This window comes from Leopardus geoffroyi, chromosome A3 (genome assembly GCF_018350155.1).
Source record: "Leopardus geoffroyi isolate Oge1 chromosome A3, O.geoffroyi_Oge1_pat1.0, whole genome shotgun sequence".
Taxonomy (NCBI): domain Eukaryota; kingdom Metazoa; phylum Chordata; class Mammalia; order Carnivora; family Felidae; genus Leopardus; species Leopardus geoffroyi.
In genome coordinates, this window is record NC_059336.1 from 119,103,625 (window position 1) to 119,130,994 (window position 27,370).

General features: G+C 52.8%; 2 protein-coding genes across 3 annotated transcripts; both read right to left on the reverse strand.

Moving 5' to 3' along the window:
- Positions 1-1,502: 1,502 nt before the first annotated feature.
- CENPA (centromere protein A) lies at positions 1,503-9,040 on the reverse strand. 2 transcript variants are annotated; one of them, XM_045447454.1, is made up of 4 exons: positions 8,751-9,038; positions 3,364-3,473; positions 2,765-2,842; positions 1,503-2,447 (listed from the first exon to the last, which is right to left on the reverse strand). In XM_045447454.1, the coding sequence occupies exons 1-4, from the start codon at positions 8,842-8,844 to the stop codon at positions 2,313-2,315; spliced, it is 417 nt and encodes a 138-aa protein (XP_045303410.1). In that variant the 5' UTR covers positions 8,845-9,038; the 3' UTR covers positions 1,503-2,312. The 2 variants fall into 2 exon arrangements, with proteins under 2 accessions (XP_045303410.1, XP_045303411.1); XM_045447455.1 differs by lacking the exon at positions 2,765-2,842 and having other exon boundaries at positions 8,751-9,040.
- Positions 9,041-9,661: 621 nt separating this feature from the next.
- On the reverse strand, positions 9,662-27,354 carry SLC35F6 (solute carrier family 35 member F6). The gene is made up of 6 exons (XM_045447460.1): positions 27,138-27,354; positions 18,530-18,602; positions 17,601-17,772; positions 17,136-17,348; positions 16,215-16,325; positions 9,662-14,651 (listed from the first exon to the last, which is right to left on the reverse strand). Exons 1-6 carry the CDS (start codon positions 27,212-27,214, stop codon positions 14,182-14,184), a joined length of 1,116 nt encoding a protein of 371 aa, XP_045303416.1. The 5' UTR covers positions 27,215-27,354; the 3' UTR covers positions 9,662-14,181.
- Between the last annotated feature and the right edge of the window lie 16 nt (positions 27,355-27,370).

Below are 27,370 nucleotides of genomic sequence, written 5' to 3' on the forward strand. Positions count from 1 at the left end.
AGCAGAAATAAAATCGAACGGAAAGGTTAAAGATGGTGATGGAATCACCCAGAAAAACAAACGCAGAACTCCAACAATGTTAAGTACTGTTTATAGTAAACTGTAACATTATTATATAACATTATCATGATTTAAATTACTTATTCTGGTGTTACCCTGTAAATACTACTTGGTGGGTCCTGCCTGGCGTGTGACCAGTGTTGCATGTGTGTCCTGGGTAGTACATTTTATTTATTTATTTAAAAAAAAATTTTTTTTTTTTTTTTTGGAAAGACGGTTCCATGCCTGACCTGGGCTTGAACTCACAAACCCCAAAGCCAAGAGTTGCATGCGTTGCTGACTGAGCCAGCCAGGCAACCCTGCTTAGTACAATTTAAGAGAGGAGACAGTCTTCTAATTAATAATACTCTGACAAGCATTTTAAATATATTCATTGACAGATAAGCGTTATTCAGATGTCTGCATAAATAGGAATTGATGTTGAACAGGAAGAAGTTTTTCCAAAGGGCTAAAGTTTATTCAGTGATAGAACTTGGTCCTTGCCTTCAGCTAGTCTTGGAATTTGGTTGCCAGGCATATCCGTGTCAGAAGTCCACCCTCGCTAATCATTTCCATCACACGCAAAATCTTAAAAGCCTACTGGTGGCGCTTTCCATTTCTCTGCAAACTTCTTACATTGCTTTCAGTTATGACAACGGAAGGGCAACGTTTTTATCTGCTCATACATACTCTACTCCACGGGAGGCAAAAACACACCCCTCAATTCTCTTGTTTAAAGAGTGGCTACTTGCAAAACAGCGTACAAATGAAGAACTGAACATTCACACATACGACATGTAGTATCTCTATACGCTGTAACTGAAACTTTGCTTTACGTTTTTGCCATTAAAGAATTAGTCTAATTTTTATTCTCTCTCCGCAAAGTAGTTATAAGAAACACTTGTTGGGGCGTCTGGGTGGCGCAGTCGGTTGGGCGTCCGATTTCAGCCAGGTCACGATCTCGCGGTCCGGGAGTTCGAGCCCCGCATCAGGCTCTGGGCTGATGGCTCAGAGCCTGGAGCCTGTTTCCAATTCTGTGTCTCCCTCTCTCTCTGCCCCTCCCCCGTTCATGCTCTGTCTCTCTCTGTCCCAAAAATAAATAAACGTTGAAAAAAAAAAAATTAAAAAAAAAAAAAAAAAAAAAAGAAACACTTGTAAAAACTTTGAAAAGGCGCTTTACAATCCTGGAACGACAAATTCTAAAGTATAAAAATGAAGACGCGTCTTCTATGATTCACAAAGAAGGATAAAATAAAACCTGCAAAGCTGGAATTTCTGAATGCCTTTGATAGGAATTTGCTAAAAGGAACCAGAACGTCAGAACTTAAAGATCTCCTATTTTAACCTGAATTGGGTTTTTAAAAAGCTACACACTTGTGGACAGGTGAAGCTCACACGAGAACTGGCCGCCGCCACTAATGATGACAGTAACCGAGGGACAGGGACGTAAGCGCTAGGTGTGCCCGGCTCTTCCTGCAAACGATGGAAGCGGTTGGCTTTTATTTTTTTCCCTTATGTTTTAAAGAAAAGTAAATATACATCGGGCAAAAAATTTAAACGGTACAGGAAGATCTAAAACCATAAGGAAATATCCTTTTTTTCCCATAACCCAGAAAATCTGAGGTCTTCAAAATCATTCAGCAGTCACGTGAATAATTTGCAAACCGAAGTGAACCTTGGGGTCTCATTAGCTAAAAAGAACTCTGAGTCCTTTGGAATGATGTTGATTTTCTCACAGATCACCTCTGTTACAGAGGAAAGCCCCGTAGCCTTCTCCTTAAAACAACCAGTTACAAAAGCAACGTGTACCCCTCTCCGAAACAAGTCCAGGCATCTCCTTGCACTTCGTGGATCGGTTCTTGGCTCCAGACAGAGTCCCTGGTATCATCCCTGAAATTCAGGCATCACATTTGACACCAAACAAGACATTTTCAAAAGTTAAGAAAACCTCTTCTTAATCAAAACGAGTCATCTGGTCCTTGTGAGATAGAGGCTGAACTCTGACAGATTCATGTTGCCTGGTGATTACTAAATAGATAAAGATCTTTATTCAACGTTGTACAAAAGCGCATGAGCCATAGAATCCCAAGCGCTCAAGCTAAAACCAAGTCAAACCTTTCCTAGAGAACAAAGGGAAGGTGAGACAGCAAGGGACCAAGGATGGAAACTCCTTCAGAGCAACTCCCATCCCGGCGATGAGACGCTGGGTGCTTCCTCCCCAGAGAGCGCTCTCTCTGGCAGGCAGGAAAGGCTTAGAGACAGGTGGCGGGAGCTCAGCCAAGCCCTTCCTGAATGCCTCGGATCCTCCTGGCCAGCTGCACATCCTTCGGGAAGAGAGTAACGCGGCCGGCATGTAAGGAGAGAAGATAGGCGTCCTCAAAGAGATGAACCAGAAATGCTTCTGCAGCCTGGGGGCAGAAAGACAAGTCCAAAGACTGCCACATGGGAGGGAGGGGGCATGTGCTGCTGTTCTCTTGGAGCCCTGCTGCACCTTGTCTCCGAGGGCTCACGGGACTGTGTGAAAGACCGTCACAGAACGAGGGGGAACCCTGCCTGGGAATCCTGCTACCAGCAGATGAGGATCTGGCCTCCAAACCCAGGCGTTCCGTGATGCTCTCTCTCAGGAGGCAAGAGTCAGCGCGTGACATTCCTCGGGCAGCCCCGTGGATTTCCAGAGTGCCTTTCTCCCATCGTCACCCAGCTGTACCTCGGCCCCCCTTCTTACCTCTTGCAGGGCCAACAGGGCCTGGGCTTGCCAGTAGAAGTCCACACCACGAGTGAATTTAACACATATCTCTCTTGCCTGTGAAGGAGTGGGGATGGTTGGGGGGGGGGGGCAGGTAAGGGAGAAGGGGAGTGTGGGGAGGAGTGAAGAGTTAAAGAAGAGAGATTCAAGCGAAGACGGACTCTCTCCATGAGTTTCCATGAATCTTCACTTCTATTACACCTTCCTGCCCCTTAATCTTAGAACCTAAGCAGTAGCCGGTGTCAACTCCTGGGAGCTTAGGAACTGGTATGTCTCCTATCGGTGGTGGGGACAGGGGGAGGCAATCTCCCAGGGCAGGAAGAGGGATCAAAGCGGGGATGGATGAGAGGGCTCCTATTTATATAATCCAAGAACATGGTTACAGAGGTGGTAGGGTTAGAAATTGATTCCATGAAGAACCATAAGGAGCCCTTGGCGGATTCATGCTTTCAAAAGGTGAAGAGTCCTCTGCCAGGTTGGGGGGGAGGACCCCTAGCCATTCAGACAAGAGATGATGAGGTCCCCAATACCTGGGGGATTTAAAGAAAGAAGGCAGCATGGGGGTTGGTGGAGCTCACCAGGCGGCCAAAGGGGCTCTTCCTTAACAACAGGTCTGTGCTTTTCTGAAGCTTTCGGATCTCCTTCAGAACCCGACTTCTCCGGGGACCACGCTGACGGGAGGAAGCGCCTGAGCAAAAAAGTTCGGTCATAGAGTGTAGTGGTCAGTAGGTGGGGCCTCGCAGCCTGCCTGAGATGCAAACTGTCAAATCATAGTCTGTAATACGCTCCACAGAAGCGAGCATTCCGGTCCATTATTTCCTGCCATTATCTTCAGCAACTAGAAATAGTAGTTAGATGCCAAACAAATATTTGTTCAATGAATGCGTGATCCTTTGAGGGTATTCTCTTAAACGCCAACTCTTTCATGAAGCCTGTCCTGATTCCCGGTCCCTTCCAGAATGATAGGTTACCTCCCTCCTCTGAGCCCCCTGGTACTTTGGGCATCTCTTCTATCTTTGCCATCTAGGTTGGAAACTCAGTGATTTTGTGTTCAGGTCTATTTTTAGAGCTGGAAGGAATTGGAGAGGTTATCTAGCACAACTCTCTGTCTCGGTTACCCTGAGGCTGAGAGGTGAAGACAATTAGCTAGAGCTTATGTGTGGCCAAGGAGGGACCTCAGATTTGGCATAACTCAGTGCCAGTGCTGGGTCACTGGGCTAATGGAGCCAGAGCCTTTGGCCTGGTTCCAACCACAACAAAAAAGAAAAAAGATCTTAAAATATTCCCCAAAGTAGAGGTCAAAAAGCCAAACTCTCTGATCTGAAATTAAAAACACAAGAAAAAAAAAATCTTCTAACTCAAGGAAACTTAATTGAAATTAGACTATTTATTTATTTATTTTAATGTTTATTTATTTTTGACAGACAGAGAGACAGAGAGACAGAGCGTGAGCAGGGGAGGGGCAGAGAGAGAGGGAGACACAGATTCCGAAGCAGGCTCCAGGCTTCGAGCTGTCAGCACAGAGCCCGACGCGGGGCTCGAACTCATGAACCATGAGGTCATGACCTGAGCCGAAGTCAGATGCTCAACGAACTGAGCCACCCAGGCGCCCCTGAAATTAGACTATTTAGAAGTGAATCAAAAGTCTACATCTCAAAACTTATGAGATGCAGCTAAATAGTACTAGAAGAAAATGTAGTCTCCAGATTGATTCTCTATTAGAAAACAAGGATGTTAAAAGACAGCTAAGTGTTCAACTCAAGTGTTAACAACAGAATTATTAAAATAAACCAAAAGAAGACAACCAAATATTCAAGATAATAAAATAAATTAATGAAAAAGAAAATAAAACAAAAAACAATACTGTTGTTAGGTCAATAAAAACAAGGACCAACAAAAATGAATGAACTTCTCATAAGCTGAACAAAGAATAAAAAAAAAAAGAAAAAAAACATGAAAATGAACATTTTGAAGGATAAAATTGTTTCAGAAATGTTATTCAAGGGGCATCTGGATGGCTCAGTCGGTTGAGTGTCCGACTTCGGCTCAGGTCATGATCTCGCAGCTTGTGAGTTCGAGCCCCACGTCCGGCTCTGTGCTGACAGGGCGGAGCCTGGAGCCTGCTTCAGATTCTGTGTCTCCTTCTCTCTCTGCCCCTCCCCACTTTGTGCTCAGTCTCTGTCTCTCAAAAAATAAGTAAACATTAAAAAAAAAAGAAAGAAATGTTATTCAAGGTCCAGTCAAGGAGAAGCAAACCAAGTAGTTCTGTGGAAGGGATTTCATAGTGAACTAATTACAAAGTGTTAGAAGAGCTGCATGAGCAGATGGGGACAGTGAGACAATCCAGAGACGCCTGTGCCACACAGCTGGCCCTGGAGACTTTATCTCTGGTGTGGGGAATGTGGGTCAGAGAAACAGGGGCAGTGTCCAGGGGACTGGGGACATTTAGGAGAAAGAGGGAGGCTTCAACTTCAGGAGTCAAGCTGCTGGCATCTGCCTCTCCCGACCACTGGTCCACAATCCACGGTCATCTGGAGGCAGCCTTTAACAGACCGGCGCAGCAGTCGCAGAGAATGGAAAGATTAGCACAACTAGGTATCACCCGTGCAAGAAGGACAACACTGCGGAAGGAACCGAGCTCAACAAATAACCAATGCTGGAGGAATCTGAGTGAATAGAGAGAAAAGACTTTGAGAGCCATATATGTAATAACCTCAGAGGGGTAAGAGAAGGCATGTAATCTATGTCCCAGAACAAGCGGTTATGAAAATGATCATGGGAAAGATCCCATGATCTTTAAGCGGTTAAAGATCATGGGAAAGAACTGGGATTAAATATTCAGTAGTTGGGGGGCATCTGGCTGGCTCCGGCTGTAGAGCATCTCGATCTCATGGTTGTGAATTTGAGCCCCTTGTTGGGTGTGGAGCCTACTTTTTTTTTTTTAAACATTTATTTATTGTTGAGAGACAGAGAGAGACAGAGCATGAACGGGGGAGGGTCAGAGAGAGAGGGAGACACAGAATCCGAAGCAGGCTCCAGGCTCTGAGCTGTCAGCACAGAGCCCGACGGGGGTTCAAACCCATGAACCGCGAGATCATGACCCCAGCCGAAGTCAGATGCTTAACTGGCTGAGCCACCCAGCTGCCTTCGTGGAGCCTACTTTCAAAAAAAAAAAAAAAAAAAATTCAACAGTTGGGTCTGGCAATGCCAACATAAGGAGTTGGGATTTGATCCTAAATAACAGGGAGCTGAGGGAGTCGGAGAGGTGATCTCCTTACATTTTAAAGAGGAGTCCACCTGCAGTGTAAGGAAAGAACTGAAAAGAGACAAGAGTGGAAGTGGAGTGCAGTCAGGTTAGGGTGCTGGTGGCTGGGACTAGCTGGTGGGAGCAGAGATGACAAGTGGTGCGATTAAGGATGTGATTTGGAGGTAGAATTGCTGAGCTTATTTGTATACGGGGACAAGAGAAAAGAACGTCTCCCAGGGTTCTGGCTTGAACAGCTGCGGGTGGGGAACGTGCCTGTGCTATTTGCCGAGATGGGGAAAACCAGGGATGCAGAGGTTGGAAGGGAGTAATCAAAAGTTCAGCTTCAGATAGGTTGCGCCAGACGTAACCACGAGCTCTCAGGCAGAAAGGCAGCTGGACACAGGGATGTGGAGTCAGAGGAGAGATCTGGGCTGGACACGTAAATGTGAGCGCCATCTGTAGGGGTGGTATGCAGAGCCACAGGATGGGATGAGACCACATGGGGGGCTGGGGGGGGGGTGGGGAGAAAGGAACCGGACAGCAAGGAAGTCCAACATCAAGTTGTTAAAGAGGTGACACAGACAGTAAAATACACCAAGCAGGAACTGCAGGGTGTGTGGGTCACGGATGCCAAGGGGATAGAGTGTTTCCTGGAGAAAATGGCCCGCTGTGTCCAATGCTTCCCGGAGCAAGAAAAGGACACAGGCATGTCTATTGGATTTAGCAACACTAAAGTAGCTGGTGACCCTGACAAGAGGACTTCAAGTGCACTAGAAGGAAGGGAAGTAGTTGTGGGGGGTCAGACTGGAATGGGTTCAAGGGTGCCTGGGAAGAGGGGAGACACACGTGTGTGTACTCTTACATCTGGCTATTTCTAAAAAAGGTAGCTATGAAAGGCAGTAGAGAAAAATGGGGAGTATGCGAGAGGCAGGGAAGGTAGGGGCAGGAAACACCCCTGCCCTTTTTCTTTAGACAGAGCATTTGTGGAATGCCAATGTGGGGAGTAAGAATGTAATTCTAAATGCAGGTGGAGAGGATAAGAGAAAGCCCAGGGACGGAGAGAGAAAAATATGACCAAAAGCCCAGGTAGGAGGAGTGGTTTTTACTAGGAAGGGGATATGTGGGTTCTCTGCTGTGAGAAGACAAGGGAATCCAGTCTGGAGCCTTCTTATTTCCTCAGTGAGGCAAGCATGAGACCAGGTCATCATCAGCTGAGCGTGAGTGGGGCGGGGGCGGCTGGAGTTGTAGGAATTTGAAGAAGAAAAACAAAGGTGTGGAATAGTCACTGGGGAGAATGGAAGAGCCGGACTGCCAGACAAGTGCAGGGGGACTGCCAGGAAGCGTGGAGATAAACCAGGCATAGCAGGATGCTTCCATATCACAAAGCAACAGCAAACACACTTAACAGCACCCCGTTAAAATCAGGAACGGGACAAGGATGGTCCAAACGCTGCTCGTATTTCAATACTAATCTCAGGGCCTCCTTAGTACAATACACTACGAAATAAAACGTGTAAAAATGAAAAAGGAGACTCAGAGGTCCTTATCTGCAGGTGATATAATAGCCTACTTAAACATTTCAGTTGAAGTAACTGAATGCTAGTTAGAACTAACGAGAGAAGTCAGCAAGTTGCCTGGATGCAAAGGTTATTAACGTTCAGGAAAGAAAATAACCCAGAATATATTTTTTTCACCCTGCTCTTAACTATGTGGCAGAAGACAAGTAAAGCAGTTATTGCCACAAAGGCACAGCCCTCGCCCCGTGGGTCTGCCACCCATCAGACCTCAGTACAGAAACAGGACCACAGACCAGTCTTCCGTCCCAGCCCATGATCTCAGGAAGAGAACAAGGCGAGAGCATTCTACTTGAGGCCCAACACAGCCCTCAATGAAGAAAAAACAAAAATACATACAATACCTGGAAGGGCACCTTCTAAAAGTACAATAGTTCTTTGAAATGGTCACAAAAAGCGGACAAGAACTTTGCAATTTAAAAAAGCACAAACTGGGGCGCCTGGGTGGCGCAGTCGGTTAAGCGTCCGACTTCAGCCAGGTCACGATCTCGCGGTCCGGGAGTTCGAGCCCCGCATCGGGCTCTGTGCTGACAGCTCAGAGCCTGGAGCCCGTTTCCGATTCTGTGTCTCCCTCTCTCTCTGCCCCTCCCCCGTTCATGCTCTGTCTCTCTCTGTCCCAAAAATAAATAAATGTTGAAAAAAAAAATTTAAAAAAAAAATAAAATAAAATAAAAAAGCACAAACACTTATTTTTTTAAACTCCTGTCTGCTGGAGCAAGCCGTGTGTGACCTTGTTCAAGTTACCCGGCCTGCCCGCGCGTCAGTTTTCTCGTCTGTAAAATGGGCACACTATAAAGTTGAGGTAATTCACGTAAAGAGTTGAACACAAGGTCTAGTTGGTGGTAGGTACTCCATAAATGCTAGTAGTAAGAATTAATATTAGGAGCCAGGCCGCCTGGGCCAGCCCTTTCTCCCCCTCGGAACTGCTTTCCCCGGTTCCTCGCTGGGCCTGGACTGGGCCGGCCCGAGCAGATGCTCGCCGGCCGCGCGGCTGTGCCCGCCCGCAGAGGAGCGCCAGCCGGAGACTCGAACCCCGGACTCCGCCCGCGAGCTCGGTGTTCTGCTCCGTGAAATGGGCACGCGGATGCGGCCGTGCCCACCCCTCACCCCGGCTGCTCGAGGGCGAGGGGCCGCGGCCGGTTACCTAAGGAGGGGGCCCGCCGAGGGGGGCTGGGAGTCGGGCTCGCGGTGCGCCTCTTCGGGACTTCGGGCTTGCGCCTCCGGCGGCGCGGGCCCATGGCGGGCGCGGAGGGTGGCTGCCCCGCGGCTCCTTCTCGGCCTTCGGGGTCCGGGGACAGAGGCTGGCGTCCGGGAGAAGCCCGGGAGCGTCCTGGCCGCGTGCCCCGGCGGGGTGCGTGCTCGGCCGCTCCCGGCGCCTCCGCGGTTCCAAGTTCCCGCACCACTGATTCACTGGCGGCGTTTTTTAAAACCCGAATTCAGCAACTCTCAGTGGCTGCCTCTGGAACGCCCCTGGCGCAGAGCGACTGCGGAGAGGACCAATCAGGGCACAGGACGGAAGGCTAGCGGCGCGCGGTGATAAGAGGAGAGCGCGGGGCTGTGGCGGTTCGACGGTAGGAATCAGCCAATGGGAACTTGGAGAAATGAAAGGAGGCGGGAACTTCTCCCGCCCTCTGCTTGCTTGTAGTGGTGCTCATTTTTGAGTGCCCAATGGTCCAAAAAGGAAAGCTCTATTCTGAAGATGGAGACGGTGAGTTAGTAGAACACGTTTCTCTAGAAAAATCACTTTGCTCAGACATTTTATGTTTTGCCCTGTCACCCCTGAGGTGGCTTTTAAACAAGAGGAGGCAGATTCACACGAGAATGTGACAACCACAGGTCGCCCCTGTGACCCTCCCAGGAACACCCCACGAAAATGGTTCAGAAGCCAGTTTAACTGCGTGGACGTTATTGATGACTGGGGTCGCGGGGCAGCCAGGATCCGGGCTCTGGATCACACTCTCCAGCGCTGCAATGGAATCCTCCTAGAGAAACGACCCCTTTCCCTTCCCTTCACTATCGAGGATAGTACGCATTCAGGTCAAATGTACATCTGGGTAGTTAGAATAAAGGGAATTTTTATTTTCCACACGTTTTCTTGCATTTCCTCAACGTTCTACAGTTAACACGTAATCAGGGGAAAATGTCATTATAAAATCAGTGATTTCATGGAACCCTTGTTCACTGGTGGGAATGTAAAATGCTGCAGCCATAGTGGAAAACAGTATGTTGACTGGCCAAAAAAACTAAATGTGCAATTACCATATGATCCAGCAATTCCACGTCGGGGTATACACTCAAAAGCAGGGACTTGAACAGGTATTGGTACACTAATGCTCACAGCAATGTTACCCACAACAGCCCCCAATGTCCAAATAGATGAATAGATAAGCGAAATGTGGTACATACATACAATGGGATATTATACAGCCTTAAAAAGGAAATGACACGTTACAGCACGAATGAACCTTGAAGGCATTATGTTAAGCGAAGTAAAACAGACACAAAAGGAGAAATATTGTATAATTCCACTTACATGAGTCTTACTTTCACGAAATTCATAGAAAGTAGGATGGTGGTTGCCAGGGGCCAGGGGAAAGGAGGAATGGGGAGTTAGTGTTTGATGGGTATGGAGTTTCAGTTTGGGAAGATGAGGAAGTCTGGAGATGGTGTGATACTGCACAACAATGTGCACGGACCCAGTGCCATTGAACACTTAATAACGCTCAAAATGGTCAGTTTTAGGTTGTGTGTATTTTACCACAATTTTTAAAAGGAGGGAAAAAGGGGGCACCTGATTGGTTCAGTCAGGAGAGCGTGCGACTCTTGATCTTAGGATTGTGAGTTCAGGCCCCACATTGGGCATGGAGCCTACTTAATTAAAAAAAGGGGGGGGGGGGGAGGAAAAGGAGCAAAGTAAGGAAGGGAAGAAAAGGGAAGGAGCTGTACCTGGGGATACTCAGTGGGTCCACTGGTGGTGGGGGGAATGGGGTGAACAGCCTGGTCTAGAAGACCCACTCTTTGGTGGTGCCGTATGCGACAGAAGATCCGAGAGCCAAGGCCTCTATAATGTGAGCCTACTCTTTGATTGGCTCTTGTATTCATCCTCTCCACCGTTTCTCTAGTTCAGACTCTAATTATAATCAAATGTTGTTTTACTTGTCTCTACCTTTAGTGATCTTTCCAAACAGCAATTTGGATCATGTCACTGCCTTGCCTAAACTCCCCATGGTACTCTACGGTCTACAGATTGAGTTCTGATCCTTCAGCAAAGTCTAAAATGTACACCATCTGGGCGCCTGCCCACCTCTCTGACCTTGACTCTGGCCACTTTTAGTGTTGCGTGCTTGTTGCCAGGCATACTGGTCTCCTTACCTACAGTTCTTGAATACATCACTTGCATGTTTCTATGCTTTTTACAAGCTTCTCCTTTCTCCAGGAATACCCGCTCCCTCCAACCCCACCGGCCTGGGAGACTCCCTGCTCATTCTGTAACACCCAGCTCAAGTCATGCTGCCTCCTCTGTATCTCAAAGGCCTCTTATGCACGTCATGCTGTGCTGGAATTCTTTCCTTCCACATTCATCTCCTGTTTTCTTTCATGGACCCACAGTCCTTGGAGCACATCAGTTCTCAACACAGTTCAGTAAATTCTGGGATAGTAATCCTTTACTAAAGACTCTTGGACAAATGTTCCTAATGAAGAAGGGTGATTAATGAACTTTTATAGCTAGGGGAAACTCCTTGCTGACTTTTACGTTTTGAAAGGATGTAGTTAACATAAGGCCAGAAGGGTTCTGAACCAAGGCAACTATGAAACGAGGTCAATCTGTAAAGCAGGTCAGGCAGGTGTACATATTTGGCAATGCTGAGAACCTCTCCTTTTTATAGGTAGTTAAGGTCTTGAGAGGGTGTCCAAGGTCACCCAGCCAAGGTAGAGGTGGGGCTGAGACACAGCTCTCTGACTTTGGATTCTGCTTCTTTCCCCTATACTAGGTGGCCCTTCGCTCCACTCCTCCTCCTGTCCTCAGCAGGGGTCAGAGCTTCTGACCTCTTTGAATGCTGTTTGCTTGTTAAAGTAGCAGAGACCCTTGGACAAAGTGAAGACAAAACAGAACCACTTGGCTTGGTCCTAAATCTCTGCCTTGTGGGCAGCTTCCTGGAGGAGAGGAGCCTGAGAGCTACTCCAGGTCCCGGATGGCAGTCCTGCAGGAAGCCCCGGCCCCCCCCCAGCTCTCCCAGGACCACCCCGCGAGGGGGATGGACTGAGCAGTCCACCACAATGCAGACGCTTAAATTGAACGTCAGTTTGAACCGATGTTTACAGAAGTCTGTTATCAGTCAATTCTGATTTGGGGGTTCAGAACCTTCACACCAAACTTCCACCATTTAGGACCCCCTTACTCCACTGAAAATATTCCCCACAACCCTCCAGCTTCAGTGAGAGTGGTGGTCCTTACCCTCCCACCCACATGACCAGCAAGGCCTCGGGAACTCCCCCTCCAAAGCATCCTTGACAACAGGAGAGAGTGAACCTACTGTCACCGTAAAATGTTCTTGAGGCATCTTGTTGTCTTAAAATAGATGGAGATTTTACACTGGACTCCATGATGGTGAATTTTAATAAAACCTTTCTTCCCTTCTGAGCAAGACCGATGCTCTGTGCTGGGCCTCTGCTGGGACTTCCTTGCCCCTGGCGGACCACCCTGGTGGGCAGTGCAGCCTTACAGGACGCTCCACTGTGTGTTGACACTTTCAGGCACCTTCAATTTATTATCTTAGGTAATTTTCATGCTCATTCTGCAAGATGGAGGCTGGTTTTCCTATTTGGGAGATGTGAAGACCCAAGCTCCAGAGGTAAAGTGATTCACCCCGGTCAGTGGCAGGCCTGATTTTTAACCCTTGCGCTCCTTCCCTCTCATTAAAAAAATAAATAAATAAGATAAAAAAAGAGCTTACACTGCTCATTTCCCTTTTGTTTTTAAAAATAAAGCCTAAAACATTCTAAGGCCCCAGTTTTTTGGACAGGGCAGCTGGAGTCCCAGCACACTCACTCTCTGATTACACACTGTTCCCCGCAGAAGCTCGGGGGCCCCTGGGACTTGGAGCTGCTGATAGGGAGAGTCCCTCCTCACCCAAGAAACCGTAATAACCTGCTGATTCCCACACAGCCTGAAGGCTTTGCTTGTCAAATATCTCTTCCCCCAGAATCTATTTTAAGGAAGGCATTTGGTGTTTTCTTTTATGATGGAGCTGCCCAGAAAAATGGTCTGAGGCTCCAGAAACTGCCACAGAGTGAGGAACTCAGCAGTGAAGGGCTGCTCAGCTCCCTGGGGTCCCCACTGCCAGTCCCCTCCCTTTGTGGTGGGGTTACAGGGAGGACAACAGCACATGAAGCTTCTAACCCAGCCATGGGAAAATTGCCCAGAGAAACCAGTAAGGTGGGTGGGGCCGTAGGTTGGGAATCAGGCAAACCTAGCTCGGAAAGCTGGCTCCGTGAGGCAGTCACTTAACCCTCTCTGGGCCAGCGGTTTCCTCATCTGCATCCACCTGTCAGGCTGTTATGCAAAAGTTAAGCCTTTAACACATGCCTAGGACACCAGAGTTACTTTAAATGGTGGAGTCCCGGTAAATTCATCGCCCTGGAGGGTAATCGGTGGAGTCAGGTTGCTGGGGGTGGGGCTGAGGTCCATGTGCTCTGGATCCCAGCCTGCTGCCAGATCGGATCACGTGGCTGCACGGCTAGAGTCCACAGCCAGAGAGCCCTTTGCCAAACAACTCACATCTCTGGGCCTCAGTTTTCTCATCTTTAAAAGGGAAGGTGAAGAGATCATAAAAGCTGCTATTAAGGGCTGCCTGGAACTCCCCTCATGATCTCTGCCAGGCAGGGAGGCCTTGAGTGTGTGAGCAAGGACAGCAGGACTGGCATGGGTAGGAGGCGCCATGGGCAGAGGGACAATTCCCAAGAAGGGGCGGCTATTACTCCTTTCCCACAGAATGGGCCCAGCTGAGTCTGGAAAGCACCGAGGCCACAGCGTCTACATCCGCTGCTTTCTAGAGGAGGACGCCGAGGCCCAGAGCAACTAGGTGATGGGCTGAGGGAACTTTCGCTGAGTTTATGGGACAGCCCAGCTAAAACTTAGGTCTCCAGACAGGGTTAGGGAATACCCTACACGTTTTAGAAAATATGGTGCTTAGTTCTGGTTTGAATTTGCTCACTGACCTCTTTTTTGGAGAACCACGTTTAGCTTATGGTTCAGGAGGAAATCTTAGGGTTGTTAGCTCCTGCGATCCCACTTCATGATTTAGTGCTAGGGCTGCAGGCGGGGGTGGTGGTGGTGCTGGGGGGAGCCTGCCAGGGGTGGGTCACTGCACCCAGGCCTGTGGGGGATGCAGGGGGTGGTGACAGAGGAGGACCTGGGTGTCTGGTGGTCTTCTGTGGCAGCTGCCCCGGGGGTCTGTGGGGAGAGGCAGGGTGAGGCCTTAGGGACGGGGCGCTGGAGGCTCCCCAGCCCGTGTGGCCTCAGCCTCAGGGTGGACAAGGCGCATCCAGGTAGCAGCAGAGAACCCACAAGAGGCTCAGCTGGCATCGTTGATGGGAGTCCGAGAGCCGCCGAGCAGTCTCTCGTGCTCGCCCTCCTCTGCGGGGGGCCGGCCCCTGGACAGGCGGGCCAGCAGCGGCCGGTGCAGCCCGTTGTAGAGGGCGGTGCCCATCAACAGGATGAGGAAGCCCAGGATCTGCAGCGGGTGGAAGGCCTCCCAGCCCAGCGCCAGGCTCAGGGCCCAGATGACAATGGTGCGCAGGCTGTCCAGCACCATGCGGGTGGTGGCGCTCAGTTCTTTGGTGACGCTGATGCCCGCGAAGTTGAAGAAGGCGATGCTGCTGATGTTGCCCAGCAGCGCCAGGGCGATGAGCGGTTGTCGGCCCACCTGGCAGAAGGCGTCCAGCGTGTCCTCCAGCGTCCCTCGCGGGTTTCCGCTGAAGGAGCCGGCAGGGATGTAGTACATGGGCACCAGCAGCAGGGAGAGGATCACGAAGCCGAAGAGGCCTGTGGGAGTGGAAGAAGTATGCGGCACTCTCTGCCCACCCCGAGATCCCCAGCTTAGCCCGCCCAGCAGGGGCTCCCCTGGTGTCCCTCCCGCCACCCCTCCCAGCTCCTCCCTCACACCTGCGCCTCCCTGCAGGGCCTGGGGCTGCCTGCTCATCTGGAATTCACAGCGGCCTGCTGAGGGGGCTCTAGCTGCCCTCTTCCACTTTAATCGTGTTTTCTGTCTGGACCCAGAGTACGACACGCGCTATATCGTTACCAGTATATGTGTGCACAGGCACGGATACGCTTGTATGCGCACTTTCACAAACCAACAGCCACCCTCGCAATGTTCTCTGGCTCTTTTAAATTCTATGGTATTCATTTAAAAAAGAATGGCCGCTGCCGCCACTGCACTGCTCTCCCAAGTGTGGAAAGACACCGTTCTCTAATTCAGTGCCATTGGTCTGTGACCAGGAGCTGGATCTGAACGTAAATCAATGCGCTGCTCCATTCGGAAAGTCTTGCAAGGGAGAAAAAAAACGAGGGGATCCAAACAAACTGCTTGATGATGTGGTTGACTAACTAGTCGATGATCCAGCTGATTAACACTGTGCCAGAAGCCCTCGGCGCCCTGTGGGCCAGGCGCACACAGCTCCCTGACTGGCCCGCAGGCCACACTTGGCTAGGACTGCTCTAATCTGCCCTGCTGGTTTCATACCTTTAAACCTTATCCGCTTCGGGAGTTACTTTCCTGCTCAGACACCCTTCACGCCTCTAGGCGGCCTAGATGGCTCAGTCAGTGAAGCGTCCGACTCTTGATCTTGGCTCAGAACATCTCATGGCTCGTGAGATGGAGCCCCGCATCGGGCTCTGTGCTGGAAGCACGGAGCCTCCTTGGGATTCTCTCTCTCTCTCTCTCTCTCTGCCCCTCCCCCACTGGCATGTGCATACGCGCACTATGTCTAATAAATAAGTAAAACATGAAAAAATAAAAACCTTTGGTGGTTCCTCCCTGTCCATCATTGAAAGTCTAATCCACTTCCCGGACGTTCAAGGTTCTCCGGGATAAGACCCTGACCCATTCACTTCCTGATCACTGTCCCAACATCAAACCCATACCTCACCCAACTACTCCTCACTGGTTTCCACATTCATGGCCAGCTCCCCACGCCTTCACTTTGTCTGGAGTTCCCTCCTTCCCACTCCTGTTGCAGCTCACGTGCCACCTTCCCTGTCCTAAAGACACTCAGATGTGCTTGGCAAGTGACACATCATTTGAGCACAAGGCCGGAGCCCAAATGCGCTGTCTGGTCCTTTCTTGCTGGCCAACTCCTCTACAGCGGGGCATGTATCCCCTTCATCCTCCACCTCGGCCCCCCTAGCTCCTGGCTCTGTGCATGGCAGGCGTCAGAGTATCTGTCAACACACACGTGGTGAAGGGAGGGAGGAATGGGGGGGGCCACCCCCTCCCCGTGGACCCTGGCACCTTGCCCCGTGCTCCTGCTTGTGTGTCCCCTCCACGTGCCGCCCTCCGGGTGTCCCGGCAGCAGCGCCCTGCTCCCAGCCCCCGTGCTCACATACCCTCAGTGCCAACTGCCCGCAGCGGGTGCACATTGTGCCTGTAGACGAACTTCTCCTCTAACACCATCTGGATGGAGACGATGATCTGGGCCATGATGATCAACAGGTCCCCTGTGGGGGAAGTGAGCCAGGGTGAGACTGGGCTGCACGGGGCTGGGGGGCAGGGATGGAGGATGGCTGTGGAGCCAGAGGCAGGGTGGCAGGCCCAGTGCAGGGTTAGGCGGCTCCCACAGTGACACAACCACCCCCACAGCCCCTGCCTTTTGCAGGGCACCATATAGTTTATGACGCAATCATGACAGTCCTATGCCTGGTTTCCTGGTCCCTGAGGGGTGGGGTAGCCCCGCAGGGCAGGCACTGTCACCGCTCTGGGCCGAGGCTCCAGAAGGCCCAGAGGCCTGCCTGGGACTGCGAGTGGCACAACAGGGTGATAAGCAGGTCTTCTGAGAAGCACAAGCCTTTGTGATAGACATTTCTGGTTTAGTCCGTCCTCGGAGGACCAGAGGGGTCCCATCATCATAGAAGAGGCTGCAAGGCCTTCTTTCCGGGACGTGGGGATTACTATGATGATGACCTTCAGCACTCACGCCGGGCTGGGTACTTAGTAAATGCTCAAGAGACATCCGTTCCCTTCCTCTCACAGACCCAGTAGTTTGTGTGTTTATCATGGCACAGACCCTCTCCCTCCTGACCTCCCCTCCTTAGCCACCCCTCTCTCATGCTGCTTGTGCCTCTGTGCACTCTATCCGCCACCTCGAGAGCAGGTGCGTGCCCAAGTCGGCCTGTAGGTCCCCCTTGTGCCCTCACCAAGGGCCTGGCATACAGAAGAGCTTGCAAAAGTCTGGTGACGGACTCTGTGCTTGGCTCCCAGGGAGGACAGGACAGGATGGGCAGCCCCTGGGTCCCTGGCCCTTGTCGTACCTGTGATCACTTCGCTGAGCTTATGCTGATCGTCATGCTTGCTCAGAAGGTCAGCCAGGCCGACAACCACCAGCCCCGCGATGGTGGCAAGGATGCCCAGCCACTGGCTCAGCGCCAGCCTCCGCCCCAGGAAGGCCACCGAGAACAGGCCTGTGAATATAATCACTGCTCCCCGCAGCATCTGGAAGCTGGACGCACTGGTCATGTTCAAGGCTAGAAGAGGAGAGACACACAATGTTAGCTCCCAAGGGCCAAGGCTATCTTTTCACTGAGGTGTCTTCAGGGCTGAAGACACACCTTGCACATAGTATGTACTCAGTAAATCTTGTGTGTGTGCGTGCGTGTGTGTGTGTGTGTGTGTGTGTGTAAGTCTGGGAGTGGGGCAGGAGTGAGATGAACTGGGGTGGGGGTGGCTGTTTCACCAGTGGCCCCCCAGGCTCTTCTCAGCCTGGCCCAGCTACTCACCCACATACATGATGCTGGTACCCGTCATGTCGCAGAGGGCTGGGGGCAGGAAAAGAAGGGGATTGAAGGGCTGCTGGGGATCCATGCTGCCCTCTGGGTGCCTCGCAGCTCTGCACCGGAGCAAGTAGAAGGCAGCCAGGCAGGAGAACTCTCCCAGGAACATGCCCACTGCCTGCAGGGGACAGAACCCTAGAAGTTTAGAGCTGGAAGGAGAATCACCTTTGACAAAATTTTAACACAGCCTTTCTTCAAACAAAAGCTCATCTATAACTTGATGCGTCCAACAGACAAAAGCAGAGCTACTGTGTGTGAAAGGCCAGACACTACCTCCTAGGTCTAAGCCCTCAGCTCTAGAAACATCCTGATGGGAACCTTAAGGCTGTGTACAGCTGGTCTGAAAACCATCAGGGTAGGCCAACCTCTGGTCAAGCTCCAGATTGAGAAACAGAGGCTCAGAGAGGGTTAAGAACTTACTTAAGGTCACAGAGCAAGTCTGCTGGCAGAGCTGGGGCTGAAATACTAGCCTCCTGCTTCCCAGCCTAGCAATAAGGTGCTTTCCATTTATGGTGTCTGCTCTATCCCAGAGGAGTCCGGGCTGCCCATGGGTGCAGAGCGGGCTTTGCTCCTGGGGTTGATGTTTTCCAAATGTGTCCTGACTTGGACGTGGGAGGGCTGGCCTTACAGCGTCCGGGGCAGGACTGCTCACCAGGACTTACGCAGGCCTTCCAGAGAGGGCTGTGCCCTCTGCCTTCTTCCACAGGCACTCACACCCTGGCGTCTGTTCTGGGGAGGGAGGGAGGGAAGGAGATGGTTCTCCCGGGAGCAGGGGAAGGCACCACCCTGGGTCAGGAAGCAGCAGGGCCTGGTGGGCACACGTGACCTGAGGCCTGGGTGGTCAGAGGTGGGGAGGCAGGGACGGGGCTAGATACCTGAAGGAAGGGATGCTGGAAGCTGTGTTCCTTGCTCCCTCCGCAGCCCGGGGCCACGAAGTTGTCTGCCCACCTGCAGCGGAGAGAGAGAGAAGGTCAAATCCTGGGGCGCGTGCGGGCTCTGCAAGCCTGGCTCTGGGGCCTGCGGACAAGCTGGCTCCTCTCAGAGCCAAGAGGCCAGACTTAGGGGACTTGGCCCAGCGTGAGACTCCTGCTCGAAGGGGCCGGATTCCACAGCACGCAGTCTTCATCTGGGACCATGGACAGGAAGCGGGGGCCTAGAAACTTTTAGCCAAAACACAGCATTTCCTCAAACTGGGAACGTAGCCCCGCAGTACCTGTGACTTTGTCACACGCACAAGTCACAGTTACTCTCACCAGCCCATCGGAGTCCTTGCGGATACTGTGAAGTGCCAATTACATCTATCGCTACTACAAAATTACGGCAATTAGACCTACTGCTTATCATTTTGTGTTAAGAAGCATATACACACATATCACTCTATCACAAATAGGATTTTTCAATGTTCTGATAACTTTACTTCAACATAAGTGGCTTTTTCTGTAATCCTATCCTTTATCTGCACATTTTAAAACAACATTCCAGGCTTTACCAGACTGTCAAAGGGGCCCATGGCACGAAAAGTACCAGGCGCCTGTGGTCTACGAGGGCATCTGGGCCCTGGGAAATGACTGTCTGGCAGACAGCAGCCGGTCACCTTCATATCACCTGAAGGGTCTGGAGGGTCTTTCTAGCACTGACTGTAAAGCAGGTGGCAAGTGCGTGGCTCTAGCAGAGGGGACGCCCAGCCGGCACCCTGGCAGATGGCATAACCGAGTGTGGCGTGCTTCCCCAGCAACCCCAGACACAAGCCCAGGACCCCTCACGGCCCTGTGCCCTGGCAGCTACCGCCAATCATTCTGCACCGTCTGCCGTCCGTGCACTACAGCTCCCGCCCCCGAACTTCGTTTTTGCTGGGCTTTGTCGTGTCTCTGAGGTCTAGTCTAACCTCTTCCATTTGAAAGTCCTTTAGATATTTGGAGACTTTTCCACCTTCTTTTGAATCTTCTCATCTCCTGCCTAAAGAGCCACAGCTCCTCCTAACCTTTTAGTCCCCTGGCTGCTGACTTCTGGAAGTGTGCAGGTGGGCCCGGGCCCAGAGCTGGGTGATCTGGCTTGGACTGAGCCTGGCAGGAGGGCACCCCCACCCCCCTCATGTTGCATATCCTGCCGTTCGTCGACATGGCTTCAACCGCGTCTGTCATATCACAAGCTGACTCAAGCCAATGCAGACCCAGGGCAATGTCCTGCGGGCCACGGACCTGCTCCTTGTGTAGCACCCCACGCATAGGTGGCGGCTGTCTGTAAACTGTAAGACCCAGGACTTTCTTTTTCTTAAATGTCCTTCCTTGCAATGTCTGACAAGAGCAACCACACGGTAGTACCTAGCCCTACTCTGCTGGCTCATTTCTGCAACAAGGCCAAGGTCCCAAAAGGTAAGGGGAGGCTTTTGTTTCCTGTGCCCTCCACAGTGCTACAAGTACGGGCCACTGGTTAGGGCCTGGGTTTGACAAAGATCCTGGCCAGCCCTGGCTTCTCTCTGCCCTGAGTTTGAGGAGGGGACCAGGGAGCTCTTTCCCACAGCCCGGGGCAAAGGCATAAGGCCCGGATGCTGGTAGCATGTAGGGCAGGTAGAGCTCCTGGGCAGCCATGAGGGCGAGACCACATCCATTCACTGATCTGACCACACCCCAGGGCCAGTGAACAAAACAGGGCCGTGGCAAACTTATCTCACAGTGAATGAGCAGGAGACCCCGGCACTCCAGAGATGCCAACAGGGGCAGGTAGGAGGGCCTGTGGTTCTTGGGAATGGTGAGGGTCAGAGGAGAGCCGAAGGGTGGGAGTTCTGACAGGACTGGTTGGAAATGTAGGGAGAAATCTGGGTCAGGGGACCAGGCTGTGAGCAGTCCCAGTACCAATGTGGCAAAGAAAGCCCCCACTACAGAAACCACCGGCTCTCTGAGGTCTCACTTCTGTCCGATTCGCGGCAAGTTCGGGCTCTTGGATCCCCGGGCAGGAAGGACTACTCTCACTCTGGGAGGACCTGGGGGTGAGGCACCCAAGTGTAACAGAGGAGATGCGAGGAGGAGTAAAGGGGTTAGGCTTTACCAAGGTGTATAGCCAACTGCCCCAGGTCAAGTCAGAGATGGAAATTCCTGGAGCTGGAGCCAGGGCTCTGCCAGGAGGAATGAGGGAGGTCCTGCCAAGTCCGTGAAGATCAGCCAGAAGCTCAGGGCGAGGGCATGCGTGCAAGCCCCTTCCTCATCATGGTACTACACCCAGCATACATGGTAGGCTCACAAAGTGTCCCCCTCTGCCCCCCGCCTCGATCTAGGGGTAGAGCCATCTCCCGGGACTCCCCCTGGGTGACTGCCTATGCAGCTTATAGCAACGACAACTCACATGTCTCACTGTGTGTTCCAGAGTCACTATCACTTAAGAGAAGCTCAGCATCCGGCAACTTCTCCACCTCTGGACCCCCAGCTCCTGGCACATTACTATACGGAAGCTCCAACATTTTGTGGTCGGATAAATGGGACTGCCAGACTCCACCTAGCAAACAGGCAGGTACTACAGTCCCAGAGGCAACGTCCTCTGGGTCCTAATTGCCCACTTGGGTGAGATGCCACCTGCTGGTGGGGCCGGCCGGGCTTGTCCCCAGGGGTGGGCAGTGAGTGCAGAGCCGGCTGTAAGGCAGATGCTGAGCTCCCCCTCCTGCCCCGAAGGCCTTCTTTGCTTTCCCCAAGGGGTGGGTCTGCCTCAACAAGTTGGGGCTGGCAGTGTTCCCAGCTTGGGAAATGGAGTCCTCTTGTATCTGAAGGCTCAGAGCAGGCTTGCAGCCCAAGGGATTGGGTGTCAGGACCGGCGGCCCTGCCCAGCCTCTCTGCAGGCAGGGAAGAGTTTGGACCTTCAGGCACTTAGGGCTGGAGTCAGGCTTCTCGTCCTGGTCCTGAGACAGGCTTCAGCTCACTGTGTCGGCACAGGTGGACCCCAGACAGCACAGAACAAGAGACCAAAACCAGCTCCAGTTCGTGGGGGGATGACAGCAATGGCCCCTAGGGTGGGGTTGTTATTTGCAAAACGCTTCACTACATGTTTTTAGGAAGATACAAGTCACTGAGCACTGACTTCGTGCCAGGCCTGTGCTGAGCAATTCACGTACTTCATTTTCCAGGCGGGGACTTGTGGGCTTGGGGTGGAGGGGTGGAGGGAGCCGGGCTCAGACTCACACAGTTAACAAAGGGCCGGGTCTAGCGCCAAACCCAACTGCTCACATGCTTTCCGAAGAGGCGGCAGGATAGGTGGAAAGCTCACGACTTTTGAGCCTCATAGGTGGGACAAGTGAATAGGTTTCTCATTTATAAAATAGGGATGATGATGCCAATACTGATGAACTGTTAAAAGCAATAAATAATAGGAGATATGTAAGAGGTGGCCCATGGCGGGTAGTCAATGAAAGTCCTTTTCTGCCCCTTCTCCCTCTTTCCCCTCTACTGAGCAGGAGTCTCACCCCTCGTGTTGGGTCAACATTACCTGCTCTGCTCCAGCCCTAAAGCTGGAGCATTCTCTGGGACCCACCCTGCTGGCTGAAGCAGGGGCGGCTGGAGGGGCCACAGGGCCAACACGTGCCGATACAGGAGAAGAAACGCAACCATCATCTCAGGAAGCACCGTATTTGACAAAGAACCCGGGGACCAGAGAGGGCTGGCTTGAGGGACGCGGGGCTCCTCGGGTGCAGAGGAAAGGCCAGCACCCAGGGGCCTCCTCCTCCAGTTCTGTGCTCCTTCCTCAGCACCTGAATTTCTCCCATCACCTTCTTATTCCAGATTCTTCCCACTCCCCTCGCTGAAGTCGAGAGAGGTCAGCTCTGCAGATGGGCCCTCTCTTCTCTCTAGATAATGTACCCTAAGGGAAAGCCATGGTCTCATGGGCAGGAGGCCTGTGGGACCCCGCAAGGGTCCGGCTCACGCTACATGAGTAGAGGCCTTCTGTTGGCGGAGACTGGCTTCTTTTAGATGGGGTCTCGGCAGGCCGGTGGAGGGGGCGGTGTGGGCTCCCCGTGCTGGGGGTGAATCACTCTGGCATGGCCAAACTCAAAGCTCAGCATTCTGAGAAGCATGCACAACCACGTGAGGGCAGGGGGTGCGGACAGACTGAGGATGTGGCTGATGGAGCTCCCTCGGACGGACCGGTTGTGCGTCCCATCCCCCTCACAATCTCTGCCACTTCCTCTGGCGCCCCCGGCTTGTCAAGCCTGGTGAGTCAGCTTCTTTCTCCTGCCTGGGATCTTTGGAAGGGCCACAGAGCTTCTCCACTCTCTGGGTGTCACAGCGGTTGGTAATAAACAGTCACGAGCCCTCTCATCTAAGTATTGCAAAATCTTCCTCAGTGGATCCCTTGTTTCTGGGTGGAAGGTGGGGAAATGACGCCCATTTTACAGATGAACCTGAGGCTTGGTGAGGCCCCATGACTCACCTAATCCCATAGCTTCCAAGCCTTGCAACTCTTTCCACTCTACATACGGCCCTCCTGAGGCTGGCAAAGGAACCCTCTGAAGCAATTATCCAATGCCAGCTCGTGGGATTTAAGGGTAGGGACAGCCACCGAGGTAAAAAAGTTAGACCTGGCACAGAAAGGCCATATGCAAGTCCTTCCCTAATAGAGGCCCGGTGGTTCCAGGCCTCCTGCCACCTTCCTGGCAGGGCTCCTGCACCAGGGGCCTGACATTGGAGAGGAAGTCACCCCCCCCCCCCGCCCCCCACCGGCCCCTCCCGGGCCGGGTGAGCTTTCCAGTCTGTGGCGGTTTAGGTGGCGATCTGAGCCTTACTTAGTGAGTGTCTACTCGCACTGGCTCTTTCCATGCAACCCCCCAGCGGGATTCAGGAAAAGGGGGCTCTGAAAGGGACAGGACCCCACAGGCAGGCTCTGGTTCAGGCAGACAGCCCTAAGCAGTGCTGAGCGGGGGAAACGTTTGGTCTGCAGGAGACACATCAGCAGAAGGTCCCGGTGAGGGGGGGGGGGGGTGCGAAGGCAGCCAAGAAAGGAGAAGCAGCTACTTTACCGGGAGGGGCCCTCTGCCAAGGCCCGGGGACAGGGCCACGGGGCCAACCTGATGGGCGGCTTTCCCTCCTGTGGGTATGTGCCCCCTGCTCCGGCCCCAGCCAGGGCAGGCCTGTCTCCTGCAGCCTCCCCAAACCTGCCGAGCGGGCAGTGGCCCCCTCCAGGGGAGAGCTGCCCTGTGGTCCCAGGACAGCAGGTGGCGTGTGCTCAGCCACTTCCGTCTCTACTATGTTTAGTCTCCCCTGGACGCCGGGGACAGAAACGTGCTCCTTTTAACAGGCCAAGGAACCGAAAGAGGCTACTGGAGATGCAACGTGGGAACCGAGAGCAGCCCCTGGCTCCGGGGGGGGGGGGGGGGGGGGAATAAGCAGGGTAACAGCAGGATCCCCTGGGCTGGGACGCAGGCCTGCTGCCCAGTCCCGGAGGTCGGGCACTCTGGTGGCAGGGAGGGGAGCTGCCACTTGTGGGATCACAACTCCCAAGGGTCACGCTTGGCTGCTCTTGCCTGCGGAGATACGAGAGGAGATCCCCAAGGAAGAGCGGCTTTGGGGTTCTGCAGCTGTGGAAGGACTGGGCTAAAATGCAGAGACCCAGGATGGGGCACCTGGGTGGCTCAGTCGGTTAAGCAGCCGACTTCGGCTCAGGTCATGATCTCGCGGTCCGTGGGTTCAAGCCCCGCGTCGGGCTCTGTGCTGACAGCTCAAAGCCTTAAGCCTGTTTCAGATTCTGTGTCTCCCTCTTTCTCTGACCCTCCCCTGTTCATGCTCTCTCTCTCTCTGTCTCAAAAATAAATAAAAAAAAATGTTAAAAAAAAATGCGGAGACCCAGGTTCTGGTGCCCACTCTGACACGAGTCAGCTGGGCCACAAAAAGAAACTTCTCATGGGACCCTGACCACAGATCGTGGGGATGAGAATGGGTGATTTCTACGTTTCTAACAACTTGAAATGCCCTGAAAAATGAATAGAGAAGTCTCTAGCCTCATCCCATATTGACGATGAAGAGCCCGGATTCTTGAGCCAGATCACTTTGGTTCAATTATCAACTCTGCCATTTGACAGTGACTTGAACTTGGGCAAGCAATTCCACCTTTCCATACCTCAGGATCCTCATCCGGGGACAACGAGCGTATCTCCTTCACAGGCTGGTTACAAGAATTCATTAAACTAACACGTGAAAGGTGGCCGCAGGAGGACCGGGCACGGGATGCCCTCTGGATAGCAGTTGCTTAGTTAGCACTGGCTGTGGTCACATTCTAGCCAGTCTGTCCCTGTCAGAAACTGCAGGTCAGAGCGTGAGTTCAAATTGCTAATTCCCATCAGGATGTACACAGCTGCTCTCTCACATTTTCTCTCTGAGGGTGTCCTTCTCACAGTCTGGCCTTAGAACAATGTTTGGGGCCCAATTCTGGTGGTCCATCTGAGGTAGGGAGGCTCCTGAGAGACCCCACATCAGGTGACAGGATCAAAGGCTGGGTCCTCACATGGGAGTCTCTTTCCCGTCTCTGAGGCAGCCTCCAAGGGCAAGGCCTCCTGGGGCCAAGGATTCCCCTGGCCTCCTACCTGACCAGGAAGGAGCTGAGTTAGCACAGTTTACCCCAGTAGTAACTGGCAGTCTCAACTCTCCTTGGGGACAGAAGCCCTGGCAGACCCACGGCCACTCTGGAAGCACTTGGCTAAGGCCTTAGCTAGTACGACAGATGGGCAGACAGACAACTTGGCCGCTGTGTTCAGATCCTGAGAATGGGAGCTCTCATGTTGAGTCACCTTTACAGTTAAGGGCTCAGCAAAAGCAGTGACCTTCAGGAGGCCACAGGGCCCAGGAGACCAGCTCAAGGCACAGACACAGCCGGCCATAACCCAACCAGAGACAGTGGGGTTCACCCAGAGCTTTACTTCCTTTGGAGAAGGGAGGACACCGTGGTTGCCAGGCTGTATATTCTAACCCCTTCACCTCTGATTCTAACCGTCTCAAGCTCTCTTTTGGTTGCTTCAGCCTCCTTCCCTGGGTCCAGACAGTGCCTTACACCCTGTAGGTACCTTATACATGTCTGATCAACTGAACAGGATGCCTCTCTTCCAAACTCTCCTCTGGAACATGTCTCATATCACTGATGGACTGTGCTAGGAACAAACACCTCAAAAATGAATAGGAGATGACTGCGCCCTTCCCCCAGCCCTCAGGGGGCCTGGAACACAGCCTAGAGGGTGACTGGCATGCCTCCCCCTTGCTGTGGAGGCTGGCAGGGCCCAGCTGGAAGTGAGGTCTGGCTGGGAGAGGGCCACTGTCCACTGTTCTCCACGTGCACCTTGGAATCGATTCAGAGGCCAGGATCTGGGTACTGGGGGCTCTGAGATGGTAAACAGAGGGGGCAGGAGAGCCCTGTCTTGAGGCGGGGGCAGAGCAAGAGACAAAGCACTGCCCAGACAAGGGGCTGCCTCCAGGGTCTCCTGTACACTACAGAGAGGAGGCCGTGCTCAACCCCTCAGTCTCATGACAGCCCTGGGTCCTCAAGCCCTAACCTCCTCGGGACTATTGCCTCTGTCCCACAAGCACCTTACCCTCATGCATCAGGGCTGAACTGCCCACCTGCCTTCCCTGTCTGGGTTAATGACACTTGTATTCTCGCAGGCAGAAACCCTGGACTGGTCATTGTCTCTCCATTCCGTGGGTCAGGGTTTATGGCTTCATTCTGTACCTGGTCTCTCCCACCTGTCCCTTCCTTTCCTACCTCCCTCATCTGTTATGTAGCAGGCTTGGAGTGGTATTCCCTGCACCAAACTACTCTTCATCTTGACCATCAGGTTCATCATACTATTTGTAACCTGTCACTTTCTGCTCAAAAGCCCTTCTTTGATTGTGGGATTAAAATGCGGCCTGGGCATTTGGGGCTGGTTATAACACTCTTCGATGTGACCTTGCTCTTGCCTGCCTCGACGTCCAGCCACATGTAGATATCCCACCGAAATTTCAAGGCCCAGCTGTGACCTCTCCTCCGTGAGAAGCCCACGGGGCACCCCTTCTCTGTCGCCTCCACACTCGCGGATTACTCGGCCTGCATGGGTTCTACCGCAGCCCGTGTGCACAAGTGTGGGAGTGCCCCTTCACCCCACCTCTGCCTACAGCTCTTGGAGAGCCTGCCTCCGACCCCAGCGTTGGGCTCCAACCCTCCCGTTTAAAGACGAGGAAACTGAGGCACGGAGACGGAAGGTGACTCGCCGGGATCAAACACTCAGCGATCAAATGAGCCGGGGCTTGGGTCCTCCAGCTGGCGACCCGGCCTCTGTCCATATTTCCCCGGGCCTCGCGCCCCTTAGGGGCCCCCAAATCGCTTGAACCGACCGGAGAAACTAGGCGAGCCGGTGAAGCCGGGAAAGGAGAGCCGAGGAAGGGGAGGGCGAGAAAGGTGCGCGGGGTCGCTGGCGCCCTCGCGGGCCGCGGCAGGTCCGGCTGAGCCCCCTCCCCTTCCAGCCAGGCCCGGACTCACTTGGCCGAGAGCGTGTTGATGGAGCCGGTGACGAGCATGAGCCCGGCCAGGAACAGCTGGTATTTGGTCCAGGCCATGGCGGCGAATGCAGGGAGCGAGAAACTGCAGGGACCCCCGGTACCTCCGCGCTCGCTCCAGGTAGCAGCTCCCGACCCCGTCACCAGGGGGTCTCGGGAGCGAGCGCTTCCGGGCCGGGCGTCACGTGACCAGTCCAGGTCCCGCCCCGCGCCGTG